Below are 25,336 nucleotides of genomic sequence, written 5' to 3'. Positions count from 1 at the left end.
CAACAGAGGTCAGCAGACGTGATAAGGCATTAAAGTCACAAGAGCATTACATGGAGCAAATGTGTTTTAAACTGATGAAGTGGGGACCTCTGAAAGGATTACCCCAAGAGATGCAGTCGGTGTTTTGTCAGGGTTACCCGAAGTGTTCAGACGACACACAAAAGGCTTATGGACCTGGGGTGAGACCAGCCCTGGGTCCGTGCAGACCTCGCCTCTCCCTTCACGAACCAAAGCAGACCCTAAGGCACCAGCAGTCTAACTCTAGAGTTATAAGAGATGTTCTGTACCCACACAAGTAAACTCTGCCCATGCTTGGTTCTTTCAATAAGCTATATGTAATCATAAATGAAATTGTGGCTTGACATTTTAAACCTTATTTAACATCCGTGTCATTTTTCACTAGCGAGTCCAAAAACATAAATTAAAAAAGCGCAGAGGTTTCAGGTCTTTGCTCTACATCACTGCTTCATTGCCTCAGGAATTAGTATAACCTCAGGGCAACAGCATTTAGATATCTAAGAAATAAACACAGCTATTTCAGAGTTGTTATTACTGCTGTGGATGCAGTAAATTCACATTCTGCAGTGTGCTGGATGGAGACAGCTCACTTGTTGCATGAAATGGGAGACAGTGATCTCAAACTCCAGTAAACTTAAAGAAACTCTGCCAAATTTCAGGAGTTGCTTTCAGGACCAAGGGAAGTCTTAAAGAAGTTGTATGTTATATTTAACAACATATTGGTCATCAAATAAATGATTTATATCATCATAACCAGCACAAGCTTCTGGGAAAGTAATCTCCAGTGAAGTTCCTAGACTGCAGGAGTGCTCGTGGTGGCATTTGTAAGAACAGTCTTCCCCATGGAAAGGGTGAATTTGTGCAAGTCAACGCCAAGACTGGCTGTGCCTCTGTCGGCAGTCTTCAAATGCCAGAGAAACATGAGAATGGAGACTTTTTTTAGGCAAAACAACTGCTGTAAAGGAGTCGGCAAGAACTGTAGCGAAGCTGGTGGCCCTGCCGTGTCCCAAACGCACTGCACAGCAGTGACAGAGAACAGAAACCATTTATATGCTCATGTGCCTCAACCAAAGAAAACACCGTATAGAGATTTAAGTGTATTCCTGCCACACACTAACATCATTACACTGTTATTAGAACCAAAGAAAGAAAACCCAGAAAGTATGAGACTTATGAAACTTCTGGTTGTAGTGCCAACCAAAAATGAAGCATAACAGAATAAAAAAAACAAAAAATGAGGACTCAAGAATACTAGCAAAATCGCATTTTAATACATTGCTTTTATAACCTGTGCCTCTTTAAAACTCCCTTCCTACACCTGAAGAAATTATTCCAAATAATGACCTTTCAAAAGCCTTTGATTGAGTTAAGGAAAACATCCTGCTAAAGAGTTTCTGCCCAATGCCACCGAGAGAAGAGGAGCAGCCAGAACACAACAATTAAGGTACAGATGTTTTTCCGAGACAAAGAGCACTAACTTTTCTCAAGCTAACACGACGTTTCAGAGTAACGGCGGCACAAAGGGAGACTGCGCAGCGCTGGAAGAAGACATCTGCCACCAAAACAACAAAAGAATTTCAGACAAGAGTCCCGGATCGATTTTCACACAGTACTGAGGTATAAAAGCACCCACCGATGCCGACTTCCCACTGGCACACACAAAATAAGGCATGTAAGGCCTGACGCTGCTTTCACACATTATGCGAGGTTTATACCATCAAATAAGTACAGATAGCAGGAAGTATACAGAACTAAATGAAAAAAGTGTTTCCCAACACAAAAGCAAGCATTTGTAGATGAATGCGTGTTAGACTGCTTCTCGTGCTATGCTAAAGAAATCAATATTTAACAGAGTTTTTATTCAGAACTGCACTGTCTGCAAATATGGCTTTCATGTAATACGCTGATTTCATTGAAACACGTGATGGATGAAGTAAATATTTTAAAATTTTAAAAGTTGCTTGCTCCTGTGATATAAGTCATGGCCTCTCAATTAGCACATCCCGGTGTAAATACCGCGGTACGGAGAGAACGCTAGCCCTGATTAACACACCCGAATGTCCACCCTCCAGACACGGCAGCTCGGCCAGGCTTCTCCCCTCGGCGGAGTCGCTGCCGTTGTGGGGGGCAGGAGGAGGCCAGGCTGTCCCCGGCCCCCCGGGGGACCAGCAGCGCCCATTGCTCGTCCCCAACCACACGAACCCGCAGCACAGGGCAACGCGGTCGGGTCCCGCACACCCCTCCCAGAGCGGCTCCCCCAGACGACCCCTTCCAGCGGGCAGACACACCGCTGCTCCTCGACGCGGAGCTGGCACACGTGTCCTCGTTTTTGTGTTTTTAGCTCCACAGCTCACACACAAGCTGAAGAACAAGTGACGCTGCTTCCCACAGAGGACAAATATTTAACAACGCTGCAACACAAGCTAGAGCTTCACACCTAGGTATATCACCTTTAAGTAAATAATTTTGAATTTTTTATTCAAGTTTGCTAGCTTTTTCAGCCAAGGCACTTTTCTTTATTCTTTTAACTCTACGGTCATTTCAGAAGCATCAGTTATTCCTAACTCAATAGAACTGTGGTGTCTGAACAGCCCTTGCCCGGCTGAGGACGGACGCTGCAGCGCTCGGCGCACCCACAGCTCGCGGCTCTGCCCTGGCTCTGCTCTACACTTCTCCATTAATTAGAAGCCACCCCAGCAGCCCCCCAAAACAAACGGCTTCTCCTGAATTAGTGCGTCCTTAATGAGCACGTGTAGCACTGTCCCGGCGCTGACAGATGCCCTCAGACAGATGTCAAGCCCGTAACCCCTCACAGAGGGCACGGCTCTTAATGGCGTTTGCTGGGCGACATCTGCTTGGCTGGCAGATGCCCATATCTGTTCAAACACACACAGCTTTGTTGAAAAAGCCCGCGTTTTTACAGGAACTATGCTCCCTTAAAAAACAAACCCCAAAAAACGCCAGGATTTTACCTATAGCTTCATGCTTCCTTGTAGACCGCTAATTAGAAATTGTAAGAACCTAAATTCTCCATTAACTTGGTACACAACTATCAGACACATTTCTCAAGGTGTTTCAGAATTCCTGTTAGTACACACAAAAACTCCATTCAAAATAAACTTTCACATGTTAACTAACCATGTCTGAATTCACATTCCTTTTTAATTGTAACAGAAAAGACCAAGCGGCAGAGATGAGTCACAGTGTATTTTCTCTATTTTCTTAATTAGCATCTGAAAGGGATGAAGTTTGCTTTAGATGATAAGCCCTCACTCTTCTGGTGTTTTACACCACAGTCACTGCATGATATGGTAGATGGCTTCCCAATGAGTGATTAAACACAAATTAAAAGCTTCTTTGATCTCTCTATGGTGGGCTTCAGAGATACAAAAACGTATGTGACAGGTGCTCAGGTTCAGTCTAACCTACTTAAAAGAAACCCAGCGGGAACTTTGTCCAGAGACTGACTCTTTTGGCGCCCTTATTGTGCTGAACAGTGGGCCGCTGGCTTGTTTGCTGGGGATGGCAGATGGTTCCATTTGTTGTGCACCTCCACTCCACCCCAAACTTTCAGTGGGAGGGTGGCTGGTAACGGAAGGGACGCACCGGGCAGCGGCACCTGGTGCTCCCGCCTCAAAGAAGTCCAGCTCCAGCAGGAAGAAAGAGAATGAAGAGAAACCAAAGTAGCCCAGAAGCTCAATATACTATTAAAAACGTTAAAAAAGAAAACAAACCATAGTATATGATTTAACAGATGACTGTCCACAACTTCCAGTTCACAGTTTGTTGTAATATTTTCTTCTGTTATAGTGTAAGCCTTCAAGTAAAAAAAATTGTAATAACACACAAAAAAATAATACATCACCTAGGAACTAATTTAAAGCTACTTCAAGTGGTTAGATGGTACCAAAATCAGGAAGTCTAGACAGTGTGGGTAAAGTAAGTGCTCCAAATATGAGAAAACACTGCAAGTTAAAAGTGTCTGCAAATGCACTGCATGTAGTGCTGCACTTCAACAGCAGTGACGGTGCCGTAAGCTACGAGAGGAATCGCCAGAAGCACAATCCCTGCCCTTACACCCTTGAGTCTTTCACAGACAAATACTGCCACTGATTAAAGAGCTATTTTTAAGTTTAGAGTATGGGTTAATCCAGCAACATTTCCTGTTTCTGACTTTGCCAGTTAAAGGATCATTATTGCTGAAAAAAAATACTACTTGCTATGCACAAAAATAGATTTGTGAATACTGAAAGAAGAGATATAAAAGAGTAAATTTTCAAGTTGGCAAACATTTATCACTAGCATTCCCAGATTTTATTTTCCATATAAACTTTTGTCTGTGCACTACTATAACTGTTGGAACTCTCCCGTATCACAAATAATTGTGGCCGTACAACGCACAAGTCGTACGTTAGCACGTGCTTGACTGAGGCTCAGTTTGGCTGCACGGCTAAACCAAGAGTATTTCGAAAGCCTCTACTTACTGCCTTGACCTGCTACAAGCCGTTGTCAAACAGGCCCTTCCCTCTGTGCAAGGGATCACCAAAGGAGGAGGAGAAGGCTGGCCGTTATTCCTTCCCGTCCTGTGGATAACGTGTCACACCAGCACGCAGCAGAAAAACTGGACCAAACCACAACCCTCTCCCTGTAGCCAGAGCAGTCCCTGTCCCCTATCCCCCAGCTTTTGGGAGTGACAGATCCTCAGGAATGAACTGCATTTCAATTCCCCACTACCCCGACGCAGCAACTGACTGTGTGTTATCACAGCACTTCCTAAAATGATAAATATTTACGTTGGCTCAAGTAGAATTGAATGGAAATGTATCTGTTACTGTTTTCATTCACAGAAATACCAAACCAGAGTAATTGCTCCAGTCACAGTGTATTTAACCTTGCTACCTCTCAGGAGTGTTACCATTTTGCATGGAAGCCAGCTCAAGAGTTGTCAGTGCCACGCTTCTGCTCCACGGGGCAGTGTTCCCTCCTAGGAGCAGGCACAAGAGCAGGCACACCAGTCCGTGCCTTGAATTTCCCACCCGCCGACGTTTTATTTTCCTATAGCTATTAAAACCCAAGTGTAATAAATCAATAAACTGTTTTCTGTTCACTAGCAGACAGCAGATTTTATAATCAAACCAATGAGGGGACACAAAATCTGTTTGCAAAGGTCGGAACGACACTCCAAGGACATCTAACCCCTCTCCCTGAGAGTCCTGTGTCCTACCTAAAACTACTGCAATTCTCCCAGAATTGGAACAAAACCTCTAGGAGAGCTGCTCAGGCTTGTACCCGCCTTGCACAGACACCCCCCCCAGCAGGAGACGGGTGCAGGGGAATCCCAGCGTGTGCTTTCTCTTCCATCAAAGCCCTGCAGCAGCAGTTGGGCCAGGCCTGCTGCTGGGCAAAGCCCAGGTCCAGATTTAACAAACGTAAGCACAGAGGTATAATTCTGAAAGCCTTTTAGCTCTAAACTGAGGCAGTCTATATTTCTATATATTTTGCAGCTGAGGTGACCGTACATGCCATTCAGAGTTCATGGAAGGGGGGAAAACGTTTAAAGAATTAGTATTTAGTTAGAACCAGGATTTGTGCTTTGCAAGTGTCATCATCAATGCTCATGTGACCAAGGTTATCATGCAAAAAGTGATTGCCATGGAAAAATTCCACACCGTGCCACGCTGAAGAGGCTGGTGGTACTAAGGTAGTAAAACTGAGATCGGAGCAAGCTCTTTGTGGCAAGAGTCACCTTTCACTGCACGTGGCACCCTCAGCAACGAGGGCTTCACCGAAACCCAGCGGCCCTGTCACAGCCACCAGCAGTACCCAACACACCCACAGGACGTGCCTGCAAGTCCCCAAACATCTACAGCTACCTGGTAATTAGTTAGAACTAAACTAATCCTAAACTTGCTAGAAGTTCTGTTGATCAGGTATGAGAACAATCCGTACAATACCCACGATAAATATCATATTATGACCCAGCACGTTACTTATTTCCCTTACTAAGGTAATGTTGCACAGCTCAGGGGCAAACACTTTGCAACCTCAAAGTTACTTCTTTGAAGTTCTTCATTTCCAGCCCAGCCCTACACAGTATATTCAGTGGATTTCTAAAGACAGCCTATTCATTCCATTATATAATTTCCTCTGTAAGTAAATAAATCTGTCAGGGTTGCAATGCAGTGCTGCCCCTTCCACAGCACCGGTGACATTCGACCCTTTATCCCTGTTACGTGCTCAGCCATGTCCTTGTTTAACTACCCCTAGAGATGCTGCTGCACCTGTGCTAAAACAGAAGGACAAATATCTGCGTTTCCAAATATATAACAGCACTATGTCGCTTTTTTCTTTTTCTTAAAGTATTTTGCTCTGCCTTTATTTACTGGAAAAATATATTTGCATTTCTAAATTAAAACTTAGATGCTATCTTGGAGCCTAAAACTGATGTTGAAAATACAACTAGATTACAAATTTAAAAAAAATCTAAAATAAATTTTGAAAAAGCCAATTTACCATCATGACGAATTGCAAAATTTTCACCACTGAAGCCAGTAGATTTTACGCCCAACTAAGAAAAAAATGCTGTTGTCTACGCGTGAATTATTTAAGCAAAACGTTTGTTCTATTTTCAGTTATCCAGAGAAGCCCTTCGGGCATTAAAGACAGCAACACATACCACTACTGCGCCGGGAGACTCCTCGTGCGTGTATTTTCAGAGCGTTCAAACCCAATTTTCTAAAGAACTCTGGCGTGTGTGTTTTTAAATGCTTAAGAGGCACTGTAGTGTATCACTGAAGTATCTTCCAGAAACAGGCTTCGGTGCTTTTCAGCCAGCTAAGCTAAAATGCTTTAATCTCTAAAAGGCCTGATGTGGAAGTGATCCTTTTAAAAAATTATTTGGATAAATGAAAGCATTTGGTGAATCTCAATTTGAACTGAAAAAAATCCTGTAGACCACTGCACACCAGCATTACTTTGTGCACTTAAATCAATAAATATTGGCCTTAGTAGGACCACTATAGAAAAAGCTGCATCATATTTTTAAGATAAGGTTACGTTTCAATTGTCTGAAAATGTCTTTTTTTTTAATTCTATCAACACAAAACTAATTGTATTCAATTGTAGACCAAAATTTCATCTTTACTCAGGATACCTTTTTAAAGCTCAACTGCTTTTAATAACAGAAACACTTTCTCTGTAAGTAAAATTGTTGCTACCAGACTCTAGCAATATGGTGGATAGCTTTCCAAAACCCTCAAAACTCAGTCTAGCACATTGCAAAAAAAAAAAAAAAAAAAAAAAAAGAGTCACATAATTTGGAGTTTACTCCATTAATGTGTCCGATGTTCAATCGTCCCTGTGGAAAGAACACAGGACACTGAAGGGGCAGAAAGCTGTTTGGATGCCACGCACCCTGGGCTATAACGCTCCTGCTAAAGCTTCCAGAAAAAGGGCCAGCGGGTCCCTAACAGATGGGGGGCTGAGGAGATGGTGTGTGTTCCTGAAGGAAACACTGCCCTGAGGTACACGCTGGGGAAGCCTGTGTCCCAGGGCATGCCCAGCCCATTCATTAGTTGATTTTTAGGTTTTCTGGGGGTTCGTCCTCTATTCCCAAAATACACACTGTAATCACCCAAATTCCCAGCACGCTGATATTGAGCATGTAGGTATTTGTGACACTGCATAAATAAGCATGAAAAAAAGAATCAAAAGGTAATTGCTTATAATTAACTGCGTATTTTTGTATGGTCTGTCATTTCAGAATATGCCTTGATGGACCACAACTCGTGACTTCACCTGCCCGTCTACAATGAACTAGAGGAACAGTAAAAAGCTGAGTGTTGTAGAAATGAAATACACTTGAACTCTCTGTGCAACAAACTCGCAGCGTCTGCTTGTCGAAAAGAGAACCCAGTCCAGTCACGCAGGCCGACGGTAGCGCTCTTACATCGGACCTTTCTCCAAGGTAAAAAGTTTAAGGGATAACTATAAAGAATCATATAAAGCCTTTATTCTTCAAGAACTACAAGCTAAACGTTGGTTGCGTGCAGACTTAGAAGCTCAGAACACATATATTAAAATATAGATAATGATTCAGAAGTAACACGGTAATATTGCCGTAGTTACAGTTAAGCCCATGTTTAGTTTTTGCCTACAGCTCTTTCCTACTGTTGGATAACTTCATTGCTTACACCACACAGTTCTTCACTGCATTTTGTTTTCTCATGAAAAACATGCTATTTGGCAGAAAGTGTTCCATCTCCTCTGCACAGTACCTAGTATGTCAAAAAATTACCCATTCCTTCCCCTGATGCTCACCTGCCGTGATGTCATCGTCAACCAGATCGTGCTCTTCTTCCTGAACTTTTGCTTCTGTTCCCAAGGAATCCGGGCTTGCACTACCAGTCTGAATGGCTTCCGTGGTTACTCCGGCTGAAAGGAACAATCGAACAGCCACAAAAGTCAGTGATTTTGGTAGAACACATCCATAGATCAGGGAAAAAAAAAGTAATTATGAATATGAACTCTATGAAACAGAGGGAAAGCAAAGAACAGCTATTTTCTGGTTTCCCTTCACACTGTATGCAGACTTTTCACAAACCTATCCTTTAAAAAAAAAAATCTTTTTCCACATTCTAAATATCTTTTCTACATTTTTTTCTTTTTCTGCAGTCTTCTAGCATCATTAAAAATATTAGATACATGTATTACAGACTAACAACTTATTTAGCCACAAAATACAGAGTTCCAGGAGAACTTCTCTTACATCTCCTCCCAATACTTCATCTCTCTTGCCACAAAAGGTGCCGTTTTTCCAGGTGACCTTCAGAATATATTCATCCAGGTGACTCATTCCACGTCCTTTGGGCTGGGAAGCATCTGATAGTTGCTGTTAGAAACTACACAGTGAGCACCAAACGATGCCACGTAACACCATGTGATTAAAGTTGTAATTCACCGGCTTAAGCTCTGCCCAGTTACAATCTTTAATTATTCCCTATACGAGCCTTACCACAATTCAATCAAGGTGTTATCAGAAGAAGTGTTCTGCTAAGGGTGAAAGAGTCCAGCCTCACAAATAGCCTTTACAAAGAGCCCGAGGGAAGCTGAACAGCAGACTGGAGGGATGCCCTGATAAGATTTCTTTCCTCCCAATACATCCTCTACATCAGTTCTGTACTATCAAAAATCTTATTTTATGAAGAGATTGCTGCTAGTCTTCTCCAAGCACATGAATGTGATTGATAAATAAAGACAATGGTATCATAATAAATCACAAGGGGGGAACGAATCTGTCAGCTGTGTACAACGAGGTTTGTCAGTCCACACCTGAACGCCCTTTAACTCTGTTAATGTTTCTGAACTGGTTTAAAAATGGCCCATTCTCCTGAGTATCCCAGATTTTATTTTTTAAATTTTTAAATTTAAAATGCCGTGCTCACAGCAAGGCAATTACTTGTATCTTGTGATAACACAGTGATTTTGTCTGACAGCAATTTCTAACCTGATTCGGACACAACCTCTTTATAAAGAAACTCCTACCTTTTAATAACTTTCTGAATGTCCTTCCCGTTGTGTCAACACCTATAAAAACCAGTGACAACAAATACACCAGACTGGACCACACTGCTGAGTCAACAGCACACCCCTTCATTAAGCACACTGGCACGGAGATCCCCTGCAGTTCCAACTGCACAGGAACCTTCTTCAGGGCACTCTCAAAAGGAGCTCCCCGTTCCGTCGCCGCAGCTCTCCGCGGGGTCTCCACCAGCGTCCGCGCAGACGCCGCGATTCCAGCGCCACCTTGACAAAATACTCGTTGGCCTTCACCTTCAAGCCCCAACTATTTTCTAACACTTATTTGTGTATACCCACTGGAGTCAGCCAGTGCGCTGAGGGGCAGAGGGGAGGTTAGTTTTGAAGCGTGGCTTTACGCTCTGCACCGTGGTTAGTACGAGCCAGCTGCTAACCTCCGCAGGCGCAGCGAGAGGCTGGCTGTTCCCTAAACATCACTTCTGTAGTCTGAAAGTCGTTGATTTCTTTCCACACCCAGAGAAGGGTGAAGAGTTTGCATGCCTTTTGAAAACTGTAGTACAGAGGCGCTGACCGAGGTTCAGCTCCTAGGGAGTATCTTCTGTGCTTCAACACCCAAGTCGGCAGAAGCCAAGGGCCTAGCAGGCCCTAAACGGTAGGTTTAGGCTGGGCCAAAATTCAAAGGCTTTGATTTATTTAGTTATTGCTTTACCTCTTTCCCTGCTTTCTCGCCCCGAGTTGCTGAAAAGAGGCTGATTTGCTGTATTAGGTGTGCTATGCCTTTCTACAGAGCTTACCAAGCCTAGTTACAACGCGATGGAAGGCAACGAGTGCCTTTGCATGAGTCAGAATCAGCTGCACAGCATATAAAAAAAATTAGAAGAGTTTATTACAATTTTATACAATTAAAAATGTAAGTAAAAATCTATTTAAATCAGAATGATTAGACATTCCCCAAAAAACAGTGGATGGATAAAGCCAAAAGAGGAGAAAAATAGTCATCATGCAAACATGTCAGGCAATAAGTTATCATTTCCTCTCCGTGAAGATCCAGTAAGAAGGAACATGTATTCCTTGACACAAGTGTTTTCTACATCATTCACTAAATATCTTAGAAACACTTTTTAGAAGTGAACAGATCATAAACCTCTGAATGTATTAGAAATAAATCAGCCAACGTATTAGAAAATATTGGAAAATTAAGATGTATTCAACTTGAGCTGTTATTACAGTTTATTATTTACTGTGGCATCCTAAATTTGTTATTCATTTAATACATTAAAATATTGCAGCACAAAGTTGTTTGCCTTACTTCTTTGGGCTCTTTTAAGTCAAACCTTGCACCAGTAAGATGATCAACCACATACATAAACAGCAAAGTCTTTAGGGTCCAATCAAACTACCCTTACTCAATGAAAACTTCCAGTCAAATTGATGGAAGTTTAATTAAAGTTTTACTCAATTAATGTGGCTTTAAATAAAACTTTCTAGCAGAAATATAAGTCTACTAGAAATACATCCATAAAAACTGACAACAGCACGTTTGTTATTATAGACTTTCTGTATTTATTTTGCTTTCCAGAGATGGATTACTACTCGAAGCAGTTTAAAGCGAGACAATTTAAGGATATACATTTAAATTTCTTTAATTTTGTGCTGCCGCATGCAAGATTTCCACTTAAAAAAAACCCAGGAATTCGATACAAACATTTACCTGCGCCAACTGGGTTTTCCCAAGGCGGGAAGCAAGAGTGCCCACCCTCCCTCTGCGGGCAGAGCGTGCCGCCAGCAGGTTCCTGCCCGCGTTAACTCCCCCCACACGCACCCATCGATCCCGGGCAGCTCCCAGCCGCCTCCGTCCGCAGCCCACACGCACACAGAGGCTGGGACGAGCTAAGCTTTGGCTTCCCGTGAAGCCAGAGCAGCCATTTCTCTGTCTGTGGTAACATCACATATTTAAAAATCTATCCGTCCCTGCGGGGCTTGAGGGACAGACCCGCCACCAAGAGCTTGCAGCGTCCCACTGCAGAGCCCCAACACGATGCCTTCAGCCTTTTAAGAAAACATTACACTGGCCAAAGTAAAATAAACAAACTTATTCAGCAGAGGAATCCCTTTAAAAAGAGGATTTAATCTGAAGAATCTGTCTTGACACTGAAGGTTGCCCTTGCTTTAAAATAAGCAGGTAGGAAAAGACAGCAGCATTTTTACCTTTTTGAGCTTCACCTGACAACACATCCTCGTGGCAAACGCCCCTCGGACCACGCAGCGTTTTAGAGACAACTGTACGCTGCGAAAATGAGGAGCAGACAAGGCCACGGCAAATATTTACAGTCGCATGACATAATTTTAGTAGGTACAAGAGAAAGCTTTGAAAGCTTCACTGTTTTCCTCCCTCTGGGAGCCTGAAAAATACCAACACCTGCAGCATCTCTCAGGCTTTAATTCACAGCGTCACTTATACAGCCATTCCATTTGATGTGGGGTCAACAAGCTGACACGCCAATTTTGGATTTGAAGGCCCAACTAAACCTGAGATTTATTGTTCCCCCGCCCAGGCGCTGCAAAACGAAGCCCGATGTGCCGAACACCTGAGCTGCAGCCGGCGGGCCGCGGCAGCCACACGCGAGCTGATCCGGGGGCAGCGGCGCGGGGCCGTTCGAGGTGGGCTCCGCAAAAGAGACAATTAGATCTGCTGGGCTTTCTCCCTGCTCCTCCCCCTCCCCATCGACAGTGGGACGGCCGTCTCTCTCACATCAGTTAAAGATGATTAAAAGATAGTCCTGTGCACATTTGCCCGTCTTTCAAGTCTCCTGAAGGCAGTTTATCACAACGCTGGGAGACGTGCCAGGTGCTTGATCTCTACGAGAAAGGTCACGTCCCAAAATTGCTATTGGATCTGAGCACAAACAGGGAAAAAAATTTCATCTCTGTTTGCTAGTGTTACATGCTTTATCCATTCAAGAGTCAATTAAATGCATATGACAATCTTACATCGGCAGCAAGCTTCTGTTAGTGACCACCACTTGCTTGAATTAAAACAAACGTGTTAATGTATGAGAGAAGCACTGTTTCTACATCATGCACATAAGAACTATTTCAGAGTAATAACATATGCTGGACACAAAAACACGCTGATAATAATTTATGTCCCTCTGTCAGAAGGCAAAACTGCGAGAAGCAGAAGTTGAAGGGACCAAAGCAATATTTATCTTTCATATTTCTTCTCCTTATCTTTCTAGCACAAAACTGTACTTTTCAGAAGCCCACTGCACCCTAAATAATTCTTAGCCCCTTCAATTCCTCCCCAGACCTTTAAAAAAACATGTAATTTTTTTAATTATGTCTTACAATGTAACTAATACATACACTTTACCCACAACAGCAACATCTGTAGCTCCTTATTTTGTTTCTCCTTTCTGACAGTGTAATTATTCCTCCTCAGAGCACCAGCACCTTTGTGCACATTCACACAGACAATAACACGATTAAATGCCTTCTCATTCAGGAGAACCACAAACTCTGTAACCTTAACTAACTCATAGTTTTCAACACTGTAAATATAAAAAAATTCCATCTGCTAGTCACGACCTGTTTGAAAGGTTTTCAGTATCAGTGCTTTCACACTCAGCTGATTTCTCTATTTTATATTTTCTTCCTGTCTTTTAAAACTTTCTTGTTCTGATAGATAAGCACATCCTAATTTAATGTAAAACAAATGCTACGCTTTGATTTGCTAATGACTAACAGAGGCCAAAATACTGCTGCACGTGTACTGAATACTTGAGTTTTTTCCTTAAACCGGTCGGTCCCTGACTATTGCCATGAACACGCGTGCCACGCTTCTAACCCGAGCACAAACGTAAGCACAGGAGACAGAACAAAAGATTATGCACGTGCAAACCAGAACTGCATACTCTTCTCCAAAACTTTCAAATGTAGTTGTTTAAGTAACAAGGAGTAGCAGAAATAGCAAATTATTGAAGCTAATACAGATTACCTGTTGTTTACAAGTACATTAGAAAGAAGTTGGTTTTTTGGAAACGGTGAGCTGGCTAAAGCAGGCCCACGGAGTGGTTTATATACACGTCACCAAGACAATTACGTCCATAACCTTGCACCCAACAAGGTCATGCAGCATCACGCCAGAGAAAAGAAATCAGCAATCAACAGTTGCTATAGCAGCTACTCCTGAGAGTACAGCTGTATTCTACAAACTGAGTATAACTGACTGCAGAAGATCAATTAAAAAATACATCCTAATATACAAAATGGTGCAAATATCTATCACTATGAATTAAGGCTCTTTGGCACGTATATGCAACATACTTTCACTTATTATTTGCTGCTTGGCTCCACATCTAACTGTGCAACAACATCCCCGTAACGAGGCAAATGTTGCCAAAGACCTGACGAATCATGAGACTGTGCTAACACAGATGACATCGGGGAAAAGGAATTGGACAGAGAAACCCAGAAAGAGAAGTAAATGGTTCAAAGGAGTTGGCAATAGCCTGTGTAATCTTGCATTTCAAAAGACAAAGCTAAATTAGCTCTGGAGGCAAGTGTCAACAGCCAGCGGCCAAGAAAGGACTATGCAGAGGCCTGTATGAAATGACTGTTACACGTGTTTTAAAAGTTACCAGAGAGGTGAAAAGGGAACAGCTCATTCTTGGATGGGCTTCTGGCACAGTCACAGTGCAGTACACCTTGGCCTAACACCACAAGAGACCTTTTCTCTGTTGCTCCTGCACTACTCTTGGTCTCTGTAAAGTCAGATTAAGCTTCTAGTGCCCTAAAGCCCATTGACCTTTAATTTTAGATTTCTATGAATTTGATGAGAGAGGAGGAGACGGAGGAAACGTTCTACCTTTCAGTATGGAGGGAAGTACTGTGATCTGATGCTCATCTGCTTAACCACCACCATAAATGACTGCTTAACAAACCCTTGCTGAACTGGGCTGCCCTCTTCACCCGGCACCCCCTGGCAGCACTCGGTGTCCAGCAGTTGTGACACCCGACGGGGCAGGAGGAGCATCAACTGTCCAACAGGCACTGACGGACACACGCTGCGTGACCCTGCATTAGCTCCTTTCACACTCTTGGGATGCCAAAGGATCCCTTCGTAACAATTTCTATAATCGAATTATACATCTTTGAATAAGAACATCAGTGTTTTACCACTAGTACCTTGTAATTTTATCAGCCCTTTTCACAGCAGGTTTCTTCTCTGAAACTTCCAAACTACAGGCCAGCCCCTCAACAGCAGGGACAGCCTTTGCAAGAGACCCTCCAACCCCGCTGAGGTGTTCTGAAGTATTCAAATTATCTGATCAATATTAATGACCTTAAGTGGTTTCATGGGTGTGAAATGACTTGGAAAATTCCAAGAAACTTTTCTACATAACGCTAGACATTTCCCCTAGAATTTTCCCCCAGACTAGTAGTACTGCTCATAGTTTTCTGTACAAAATGCCTTTTTTTCTTTTATCTAGCAACCGAGTCATTTCCAGGTTCAACCCAGCATTACTTACGTGATATAACGCTGTCAATGTACTGTGGTAAGTAAGGGGCCCACGCATCAATGGTTTCTTTCCGACCCGCCTGCTCGATTCTCCTCAGTTCCGCTAGGAGTAAGGCCTGGGCAGCTTCTCTTACCTGTAAAGCCAACAGGAACATCACACCAACTCAAATATCAAATATTGAGCAGTATGCTTTCAGCATCATTTAGCATACTACGGAAGACTGAACAATGAAAGCAGAGGAAAATATACATAAAAAGGTTTCCCAAAGTTTTTTTTTTTTTTTTAAAAAAAAAAAACACACCCTCTGGGATTTTACACCAATAAATACAAAATATTATCTTGTATTATTTGTCCCCCATTAATACCACCTGTTCCATCAGAAGAGTTCATAAACACACATTCATAAATACATTATTCTTGGTCTAAAAGCTTTAACACACAAGGAAGCAATTTAATCAAGGTAAAATAAAAAACTGTGGACAAATGGAATATAAATACGCTGACACCTAAGGATATCCATTAACTGGACTTCGGTTGCTTACAAATTTTAATGAGTTTCAAAGTAATTGCCCTCTCAGGAAGCCACCTCACAGTGTATCCTGTATCACAAAAGAACAGGCAATCAGGTAGCAAAAAACTATATTCCCAGCTAAGTTACAGGACTGCTGAGGACCTCCAGTCTCCAAGCCAGCTCTGTCCCTCTCCTTTCCCACTGGGAAAGCTGCACAGTCAACGAATTTTTTGCCACAGCAGCACAGGTGTAGCGTTAAGGCCCACTAGTCATTTATCAAACAGCTGGGTGACAAACCATTTACTGGCCTCAGTATACACACTCCAAAAAATAAGGCAACTCAGCATTCTCTTGAAAAATAGAGGGCAGTTTTTTTAATCCTAATAAGATTCTTAATGGAATCATGAAAGTTTTTAATCCAATAATTTCTTTAAAAAGGTATGTACAGCATCCAGAAGGTAAAAACCCCATATATATATATATTTAGACATGAAACTCCATATATATATATTTAGACATGATCAATTTTCCAACATTTTGACAGGTTAGCTGGAAAATTAACTTACTGAATCTGAAATAAAAACTGCAGGAACTGCGTGTCAGAAAAGAACGATATATTTTTGTATACTAAGGGAAAACGTGATCAGTAAAAGACAACATAAGCCCCCAAACCCCTAGCAGTACAAAATTACTACAGAAGTCACCTCCAAGCATCGATCCTGCCACCTGCGAGCCAGCATCTCCAGAAGAGGAGGTCGGAATTTATCCAGCCCCAGCAGGTCGGGGAGCATGACACAGTGCATAGCAGCGAGCTGGCTCCACCCTGGTAAAACATCACAACAGCAGGATTAACATCATCAACACTGCAGCAGTTTCAAGTTCAAAATGCCACCAAGTAAGTTTACATTGGCCACTGGCCTGGTACACAGCAGATCTCCAGGAGAAGGTGGGACAAAGAGGGAAAGAGAAAAAAGAAAAAAAGAACCAATTTTGCAGCAGAACAACAGAATTGTTTCGTCTGCGGTGGGAACCTGGGGCTCACCCCATCTTTTACTGATCCCAGCTGAGCTCAGGGCATGTGCTTTCCCTTCCGGGCAGGAAGGAGCCCTTCCAGGCAGGAATCATGCCTCGTGGGCTAGCTGGTCAGATCTCAAACACATGCAAGGGGCCAAACGAGGCAGCAGCAGGAGGTTGCCTCAAATCAGTCCTGATTAAACACAAATATCCCTCTTCTTCCCCAGCCCCTCTCACAGAGACTCCAGTATTTCGTCACATCCAGGGGTTTTAAGCTTGCAGCCTTAAGAATATACTCAGCACTCATACTAAATATAAAAGAAGTCCCTAAAAGTATTATGGCCCATTTTTTGCTAAAGCATAGGCTGTGGTTCTGAGCTCAAGATTTAGAAGCCCTCTTCAAACCATAATTAGCATTACTTATGGTATTCCACAGCCTAGGTGCAAGCGTGCTATCACTCAATGACAGAAAACTTAGCACATGAATTGCCTCTAGAAAGATTACAAAGAATTTTCTGTCCCATTTTAAAAGTTATACAAATACATACAAGCACACGTATGTCTATCCTTATCCTTCCACCTAAACTTTACTGCAACACACTTACCTCAGGTGCATTCGTACTACAAAGCTGCAATATTGTGTAGCTAAAACCAGTAAAGATAAGCATATCAAGCTCAAACAACACAGCTTGTAAAAAGGCTCATAAAGTACTCTATGCAAAAGAACTCTTCTACTGCTATGATCTCCATTGACTTGGGAAACTGGAGAAATACTTCAGGTGAGCATATAGATCTATATTTTTAGATTGTCAGCAATACTGAGCATTCAAATTTAAATATTTTAGCTAATAAGGCTCTTCATGGTGCTATAAGAAATTATGTCAATTTTTCCTTAAAGAAAAATGTATTAAAAAGAGGAATTCCCAATTTGAGAGCACTGTTTCTACTACTTGAGATGCATGAAAGCTGGAATTTATAGCTTAGTAATAAGGGCATAAAAACTCTGATTTAAAGCAACTTGCCGGCTGCAATGCAAGGGGTGTGTGTTTGTTTGGGTTTTGTGCCAGTCTTTTAGGCAGAGAGACATTCTTCAAAATGTGGATAAATATTTGTTAGAAAAAATAAATCTTCCCCAACACAAACCCCAAATAGTTTAAATAAACACTTGAGTTTTCGTAAACACCACAAATAAAGTTTAAACAACACAGAACTGATTTAGTTGGTTTCATTTTAAAAGGAGCTTTACATTTGCAGTCCTTCAATTTGTAAGGTGGACTCCGGAGCGCTGGCACTCGCTGTCTGGGGAGCAGAAGGCCCATCCCACGCTCACCCCGAGGGCTCGAGTCGGGGCTGACCCCTCGCACCCGCGGCGGAGACGGGACGCGGCCCCGCGTGGAACACAGCGGTAGTTGAGAACTGAATTTACAGATGGTCCAAGACACACAAACTAGATCTGCTCACCCTCTACCAAGCATTAATGGCGAAGTTTACAAAAACCCCTCATTGCTTCTCTTTTTGGCAAAGAAAAATTCCTACACAGATCAAATTAAAGTCACGTCATAACAATGATAAGGGACATTAGTTGAAAGTAAAAGACAAATAGAAAAGTGAGGAAAGAATACCTTCATTGACTAAGAAACAGGTATGTAAAGTAGGAGCAGTGTCAGAGCCAGAGTGACCAGCTTCAGTGCTAGAAGAAACAGCAGGAGCAACTTGCAGAGGAAAGAAGAAGAAATAAAGAGAAAAAAAAGAGGAAAGTGAGGAGAGCAGCTTCTGAAAAACAGATTAGTATCACTGAGGAATGAAAAATAAAACTAGAGAAAACTGTGATAATATTAAACTTAAAAAAAATTCTAGGTTTTACAAGAAGTGCAATGCCAGGGAGAGGAAGACATGCAACTGCAGAGAAACACAGATACACTAACAGAAACCTGCACGTTTTGAAAAGACAAAAATACCTGTAAATCAAGCGATTAAAACATCTCTTCAGATTGCTAGATTTGGGTCGACAGCGTGGTTGCCTATGAACCTTAAAACCAGGAGTTTCACTGCTTCTTTTTGTGTTTTTCCCCACATTTAGATTTGGAATTTGCACTAGTCATTAATAACCCCAGAATTAACCCCTTTTAAACAACCTGGGCTGTCCCATCTGTCACTCTCGAACGGGACACAGTGTATTACTGATGGCTAGTTTTCATACAGGTTCATTTTAAACCTGTCCTCATTCAAGTAATTTTAAACCTATGGCAAAGAAAGGACTAAGAATCTCAAGCAGAAGCATATGAAGCTACAGGCAAGCAAATATAGAAGAGCACAGCTCAAGCGTGTTACTCAAAGCAGAATCTGGGACGTTTATTTTGTCAACGGCATCATTTCTTGGTGCAAATGTAATTTAAAAGCAGTTCTAAACATTACGCTTCCACTAGTGCTTCAGGACTTAATATTACCACATGAAAAGATGCGCAGCCCTTATGGCATACACATGCTACAACCCGGGGTCAAGGTGGGGCTTTAGAGGTCGCTATCTGACACGTCCTTCCTATAGGGAAATTACCATATGTCATGCACAAGCATCTTCAAATTAATCCCCCTCTCTTATTCCGTTGCAGAACAACAATGGGTTCAAGCTCCTGAACCGATTAAGCATTGTCTTCTGAATGCTCTGTTTGCTTTTCACCCAGTGAGCTTCTCCTGCCACCGTGGGACATCTGCATCAAAACTGCTTTTTCCGTCCTCTCCACACAAACGCATCGCGGCGGCACGTGTGCGGTGACAGGACGACTAGAGGAAATCACTCCAGGACAGCAAAGCCTAGCTTCAGTGGATGTATTGAAAAAAGCTATTTTGTGAAAAGGATTGCCTGTAAAAACGCAAACCCACTCCGTCCTGGAGCTAAAGTCTTACTCTGACGTTTCTTTTTTGCCTCGTTTTGTTGTAGTTGTTTGCTCCCTTCCAACGTCAGTGATTACAACAACCACTGTAATGGAGGCAGCTGGCCACCTCATAAAGTGCATTAATTGTATCTCTAATAGTAGCACCAGAAATTTCTGAGTAGCAAGATACTGCAAGTAGTGCACAACAGGATGTAAAGGTAAGCACTGAGGAAACTTCAGACCTAGGAGTACCACTTACCCCATTTTCCCCCAAGAGCAGCAAGACATGCCACCAGACACCAAAAAAGATGTCCATTTAGGAACAGGAGTATTTTTCTGTATTTTTGACAGCACACAATTTAATTTTTATCAATTGTTTCTCATGAGCTTATAAATATTTCCAGGGGAAAACTAAATAATACTAAAGTATACCTATCCCCCAAATTAGCAAAGCTGTTTCAAAAGAAAAATTACATAGCTGTCATTGAGGAAGGAAAACCCATAAGGGAACTTATCTTTAAAAACAAACCACAGACCCTCTCTGTGATAAAAATGTTTTTTCTCACATCGCCATATAGATAGACACCATCTCAGAAACCCTGACCTTTCAAACATTTATCTATCAAAGAGGAAAAGTAAATAGCTGTAAAAAAAAAATTAAAAAAAGAAAACCAAAGAAGCCTCACATGTTGACACAAGAGTCCTGATTTTTTTATTTCTGCTTTTTGTTACTGATCTTTACTTTGCTATATATGTAGCACCCTTGATCACAAAAAAACCCTTGATGCTCCTGAAACTGATTTTCCCTTTTCAACCAAAGATCACAGTAAAATAATATTTATATTTAGGAAAAGAATAAACAGACACAAATGTTGCTGATGGGCAAGTTTCCTCCTCAGATATAAACATGCCCTTTTTTGCACGAGTAAAGAAAAATCACACAGTTGATGCACTTATGCTTAATGCTGTGCTTACTAGCTCTCTAATACAAGAGCAGTTGTGCAGTTTAAAGATATATTTAAAGATGTGCATTAGTCTTTAATGTACATCTAAAGATTGTACATTTTGGTGAATACCACAGTGACAAAATATTTGTATTCTGCAAAATGCAATCATTGCACAAATTGCAAGTTTCTCTGTATTCATATAGCTTGAAAAGACAAAGTTGTAATAGTTAAAAGTTAAGAAGATAATTTCAATTTTGAAAGGAAACTTCAAATAAATCCGAAAGGATATCTGCTTTATAGATTAAGGCTATCTGCTTTATAGATTAAAACCCCCCAAATGAACACATTATGGAAAAAGAGAGAAAAACCTTTCCTCTCCTGCCCTGTGTACACGGAGGCAGCTGGGCTCACACCCCCCCAGCTCTCACCCCACAGTTCACTTGCTCCTCGCTCCTGAGCTAGAGGCACAATTGGCCACATCACGGTGGTTTACATTTATGTTCTTTTAGCATTAAGAGCAGCAGCTCATTTGCCCCATCAAACAGCAGCTCGCACCCCAAGGGGGAGGAAGGTGCCTCCTCCACCTCTCCAGTCCCAGCAGGGCTGTTTCCGAGAGCTCCTGCTGCCCGGAGGAAGCTCTAGTCTCCACTGCTCAGGGGAAAATTCACCACTGATCTTGTGTACGCCCTTCTCTTACACCAGAGGTTGTTCCACTTCCTGCACCTGGCCATTACACCCACGAAAGGACAGAACCAACGCAGACTATTGAAGGATCCTTCGGTATCATCCACTGCCATCTTTCATAACTGCAGCGCTGGTAGAAATAGCATGAAAATAATTTCTTCCTCCTTCATAAAAAGGAGAGGAAATGTCTATACACTGCTTAGATGTATTTACCTTTATGCTTTAGTTTATAACATACATAAACATTCTCGTGTTACACCGTATAGCCCTTAGCTACAGCTTTTAAACCTCTTATTATCACCTCAACACCAGAATGTTTGGCAGCACCTAAAATATACAAAAATTGTCAGGGAATGGCTTCATGACAGTATCAGCATCCTATATTGATTCTTAAAAAGGTCTTAGTCATTAAAATTTTCATCTAGAATGTTACACTACATTTTCCTCCCATGTAGAAGCTAGCAATATTTTTATCACTTGATAGTGAGGTGATAACTTCAGTGTCAAGAGCTGAAATGACATATCAAATTGTTCCAAAGCAAGTGATTTTTTACCTTGCTTAATTTGTCCTTGGGCTGCATGACTTGAAATCGAAGGGGGTGCCTTCACTTTTGACATCTCCGGAGTGCCTGGCCTAGGCGGCCTAAACACAAAATATACACGAAGGGGGAGAAGAGGATAGGGGAACAGATGACAAAGGAAAAAAAAAGAACAGATTAAAGATATTGTGACTGAACAAACTGAAGAGCAACTCTATAAAAAGCAGTTGATTAGACACAAAGACTGTATCTCATTCACAATTCCTAGGAAAGGTTATTTTTTGGTGATAAAAAGTTCACCTGTATGTTTTGATTTATTTAGAACTTGACCTACCCTTTGTAAAAACTCTTTAAAAACAACAAGCACTAAAAAGGAGGACAAAAACGGCCTATCAGACCTACGGGTGCATACGTTCATACAAGTCCATGTTCTACTAGCGGTGTAAGTCACGTAGCTCCATTCAAAGCAGTAAGAGTTCTCCTGGCATAAAGAAATACTACATTCAAGAAAGAGGAACTACAGACAGCTCCATCTAGGTACCAAAGGTTTTCATGGCCATTTTGTACATCAAACCCCACAGTAAAACTAAACAAAATAAAATGCTGTATTAAAATAGAGACTCTGAAAGCAAGCTCTCACAACTTCAAGTGAATATCTGCCGTACCTTGTCGGCCCTTTCTTCATGTGGTCTCCGATGAAAGTTGCGTTGGTCATGCTCATCAGCGTGTTGGCCAACGAGATGACGGAGAGGAGGTGCTGAGTGGTGACGGCACGCGACACACCGTACGTCCCCTTTCCGAGCCCTTCCGTGATGGACATTTTCCTTCCCAACTCCACACCATCGTAGGGCGGTTTGCCCACAGGCTGATTGTAGCCAGGAAGCATCAGGGACATGTGGCCTCCTCTAGAGAGAAGGCCAAAGGACACTGAACAGTGTGGCTTAAGCATCCCAAGGCGATCAAGGCAAAGCTCATCTAGAACAGAATTCAGGCCCCAGGCATGAAGACAGGACATAAAAAGCTTTGCTGTATCCATGGTGAGATTATATTCTAATAGAGTTAATGGTTTAGATTTGCTAGAGCGATATTCTGGGTCACCGTCTTCTCTCCTCTGTCTTACCGATTCTTCATCCTCATCATCATCATCAAGAAGATGCTCTTTTATATTCTCTTTGATTGTTTCCTTGACCTGCTGGAAGAGGACAGCTGCTCGTTTACCAGTCAAAAAGGAGCCTCCTTTGTCAGAGCCACCAGAGGCTTTCTGTAAATTCTCCGGAGAAATGAGTGCAGTGTTGGGTCGGGAGGCCTCCTCGGTCAGCAGCTGAATTATCAGGGCTTCTACGTCAAAGAAGAGCACGTGTACATCTGGATCTGTTAGGTTAGTCTTTATAGCTTGAACCATCAGGGAGTTATGGGAATATTTGGGTAAATTCCCCTGAAAAAAGAAAAAAAAAGTTATCCAACTGAAATTTCAGAATTTTTTAACACTTTTCACAAAACTAATTCATAGATTTAGGAAGCTGTGGATGATCAAAGTTTGAAAACTCACATGGGTATAAAACATGTCATGATAAACGTTATGAAAACATCAGTGAAGAATTTTACAGCACTTTTCACAACATCAGGCATGTCAGACTGGTGATCAAGTGTTACACTCCTAAAATACAGAAGTTTCACTTACAGAAGTTTATCAGAGCTCTCTAGATAAGACAGAATGTCACATTTCTTTCTCATCAATTCTAAAAGATAATAGTTATACTCCAAGGAACAATAAAATGTCAATATTTTGTTATTAAAACACATTAAATATTTCATATTTGTTTACTGAAATATAGCTTCAGTTTATGCCACTGAAAAATAAGCTACTAATAAATTTGTCCAGGTATGCAATTAGTGTGTCACCTGTTCACTCCACTGCTTAAGTCCATCTTCTTCCTCCTTCCCTTCCTCACAAGGAAAAAAAAAACCAACCCACACACCACAGAGAAAGAAAGTTAAAATACTATGGGATAAAAGGTGAAAAAAGTCAGAAAAGGAGATTGGACAAAAGAACATTAACCGAAGTTTAAGTATTGTGAGAACTTCATTTTCTCCGTAACCAACACAAAATTATGCTCAAGTACAGTTTTTCCTCAAACAAGTGAAAGAGAGAATCTCTGAACAGAAATAAACTCTGTTCAAATGTAAGTAAAATATTCTTTTTCCTCGTTTACAATTTAATTAACAGCCAGAAAGACATAAGGTTGAATATTCAGGTCTGTTGCACAGAATTACAGAGTCGGAGCAGGAAAAGCCGGCAGGGGCAGCAGTTCCCGGGCTCAGTGAAGCACTCCCGACGCTTGTGTAGTCACTGCCCAAGTTAAACCCTGGGCTCAGCTCACAGCGAAGTCTCAGGGAGCCCCTAAAAACCACCACCCTATGCAAGTCTAAGAAAAACTGCAGGAGAAATGGCATCTTTGCCACAACTGATACAGGCTGAATGGCTTGTCCAGAAAACAGCAGCCTTCACCGAAAGTAGAATTAACCCCAAAGTTAAAGCAATACAGTCAAGGCTCTTATGCCTTTTCTCACCTCTAACTCAACAGCCTTAACATTAACTTTGAGGTTGGCAGTCACTAAAATTTCTGTTCCCTGGGGTCTTTTTTAAACCCCAAAAGCACATTTTACAGCAGGATAGTTATTTAGAAATTATCAAGGCTTGCAGTTTTTATGTATACACTGTATGTATATTTACAAACAGGTGTATGCACGTGTACACACACACACACTATGAATAGACACAGACTATACAAATAACTCACACACGCTCTATATATCCTGCAAAAGTTTGAGCATTCTGTATAAATACAGAGATTCCCAGTGGGTTTTGCCCTATTCTCTAGACATCCTTCCTTCTCTGACAGAGGCAATGCACGCACCTTCCGAAGCCTGGAATACCCCGGCTCACGGCGGGGGGTCACCACTGAAAATCTGCTGAGCTGTAAAACGACATGATTTCTACCAACACCCAGTATCTTGCATTTTTCAACCCTTTTCATTCTACTTCTGAACACTAACAAATGTATTTATGACTAGGAATCACAGCGACAGATGTGTGTTCTATTTACCATCTTACAGTTGGGAAACTGCACGTGCATACGTACCATTTATTTTCTCTCAAGGACTTTTTTCAAGACAGTAAGCACTTCGAGTCCTACAACCACTTGGCTGCTTTCAGTTTTGTACAAATATCATAGCACTTGTTTGAAAACTGAAGTGATTTTTATATATTCCTTTTCCATTATAGCTGTAAAGACCCCCAAAATGCTGTTGGCATGGAAAAATATAATATCCACCACATCACGTTCAATTACTGTTCCAGTGGATGAACCTGGCTTTGAAATAAGTGTATTATTTTAATTCTCAAGGTTCTCATTCACACCGATTTGTCTCTCCCAAAGCACTCTGCTTTTTCTGTGGCTATTCGTTACTGTATATCCCTGAAGAGTGCAAGATTGCTTTTCATAGTAAAAAACTTTCCTCTGAAAAACTGCCCTTTCCAAAGTTTTACATCAGCTTTATGTTTACAAACTGATCTGTCCCAAAGAGGCTCCAGTAGCCTGACCTGCCGTCGAGAGCAGCTGCTGATCCAGCTGCAGCTTCTTCACCATTCCCTTCTCACTGCCACTTTGGAGGAACTCAGGAGTAACCT

The 25,336-nt window shown here is 41.8% G+C and overlaps 1 protein-coding gene across 2 annotated transcripts in view; it reads right to left on the bottom strand.

Annotated features, from left to right (window-relative positions):
• The window catches only part of LOC141918864 (WD repeat-containing protein 7-like), a 136,823-nt gene that overhangs the window by 80,349 nt on the left and 31,138 nt on the right, over window positions 1–25,336 (bottom strand). The window contains exons 15-20 of one of the 2 annotated variants that reach the window (XM_074813743.1): window positions 22,311–23,080; window positions 21,661–21,749; window positions 18,225–18,314; window positions 16,293–16,411; window positions 15,087–15,210; window positions 8,338–8,451 (exon numbers count right to left, since the gene is read on the bottom strand). In XM_074813743.1, coding sequence (XP_074669844.1) covers window positions 8,338–8,451; window positions 15,087–15,210; window positions 16,293–16,411; window positions 18,225–18,314; window positions 21,661–21,749; window positions 22,311–23,080 — 1,306 coding nt within the window. The remainder of the gene's footprint in view (window positions 1–8,337; window positions 8,452–15,086; window positions 15,211–16,292; window positions 16,412–18,224; window positions 18,315–21,660; window positions 21,750–22,310; window positions 23,081–25,336) is intronic. The other variant, XM_074813744.1, reaches the window with a different exon arrangement.

The sequence above is a fragment of the Strix aluco genome, chromosome Z, assembly GCF_031877795.1.
Source record: "Strix aluco isolate bStrAlu1 chromosome Z, bStrAlu1.hap1, whole genome shotgun sequence".
Lineage (NCBI taxonomy): Eukaryota > Metazoa > Chordata > Aves > Strigiformes > Strigidae > Strix > Strix aluco.
This window is presented reverse-complemented; position numbering and strand designations above follow the sequence as displayed.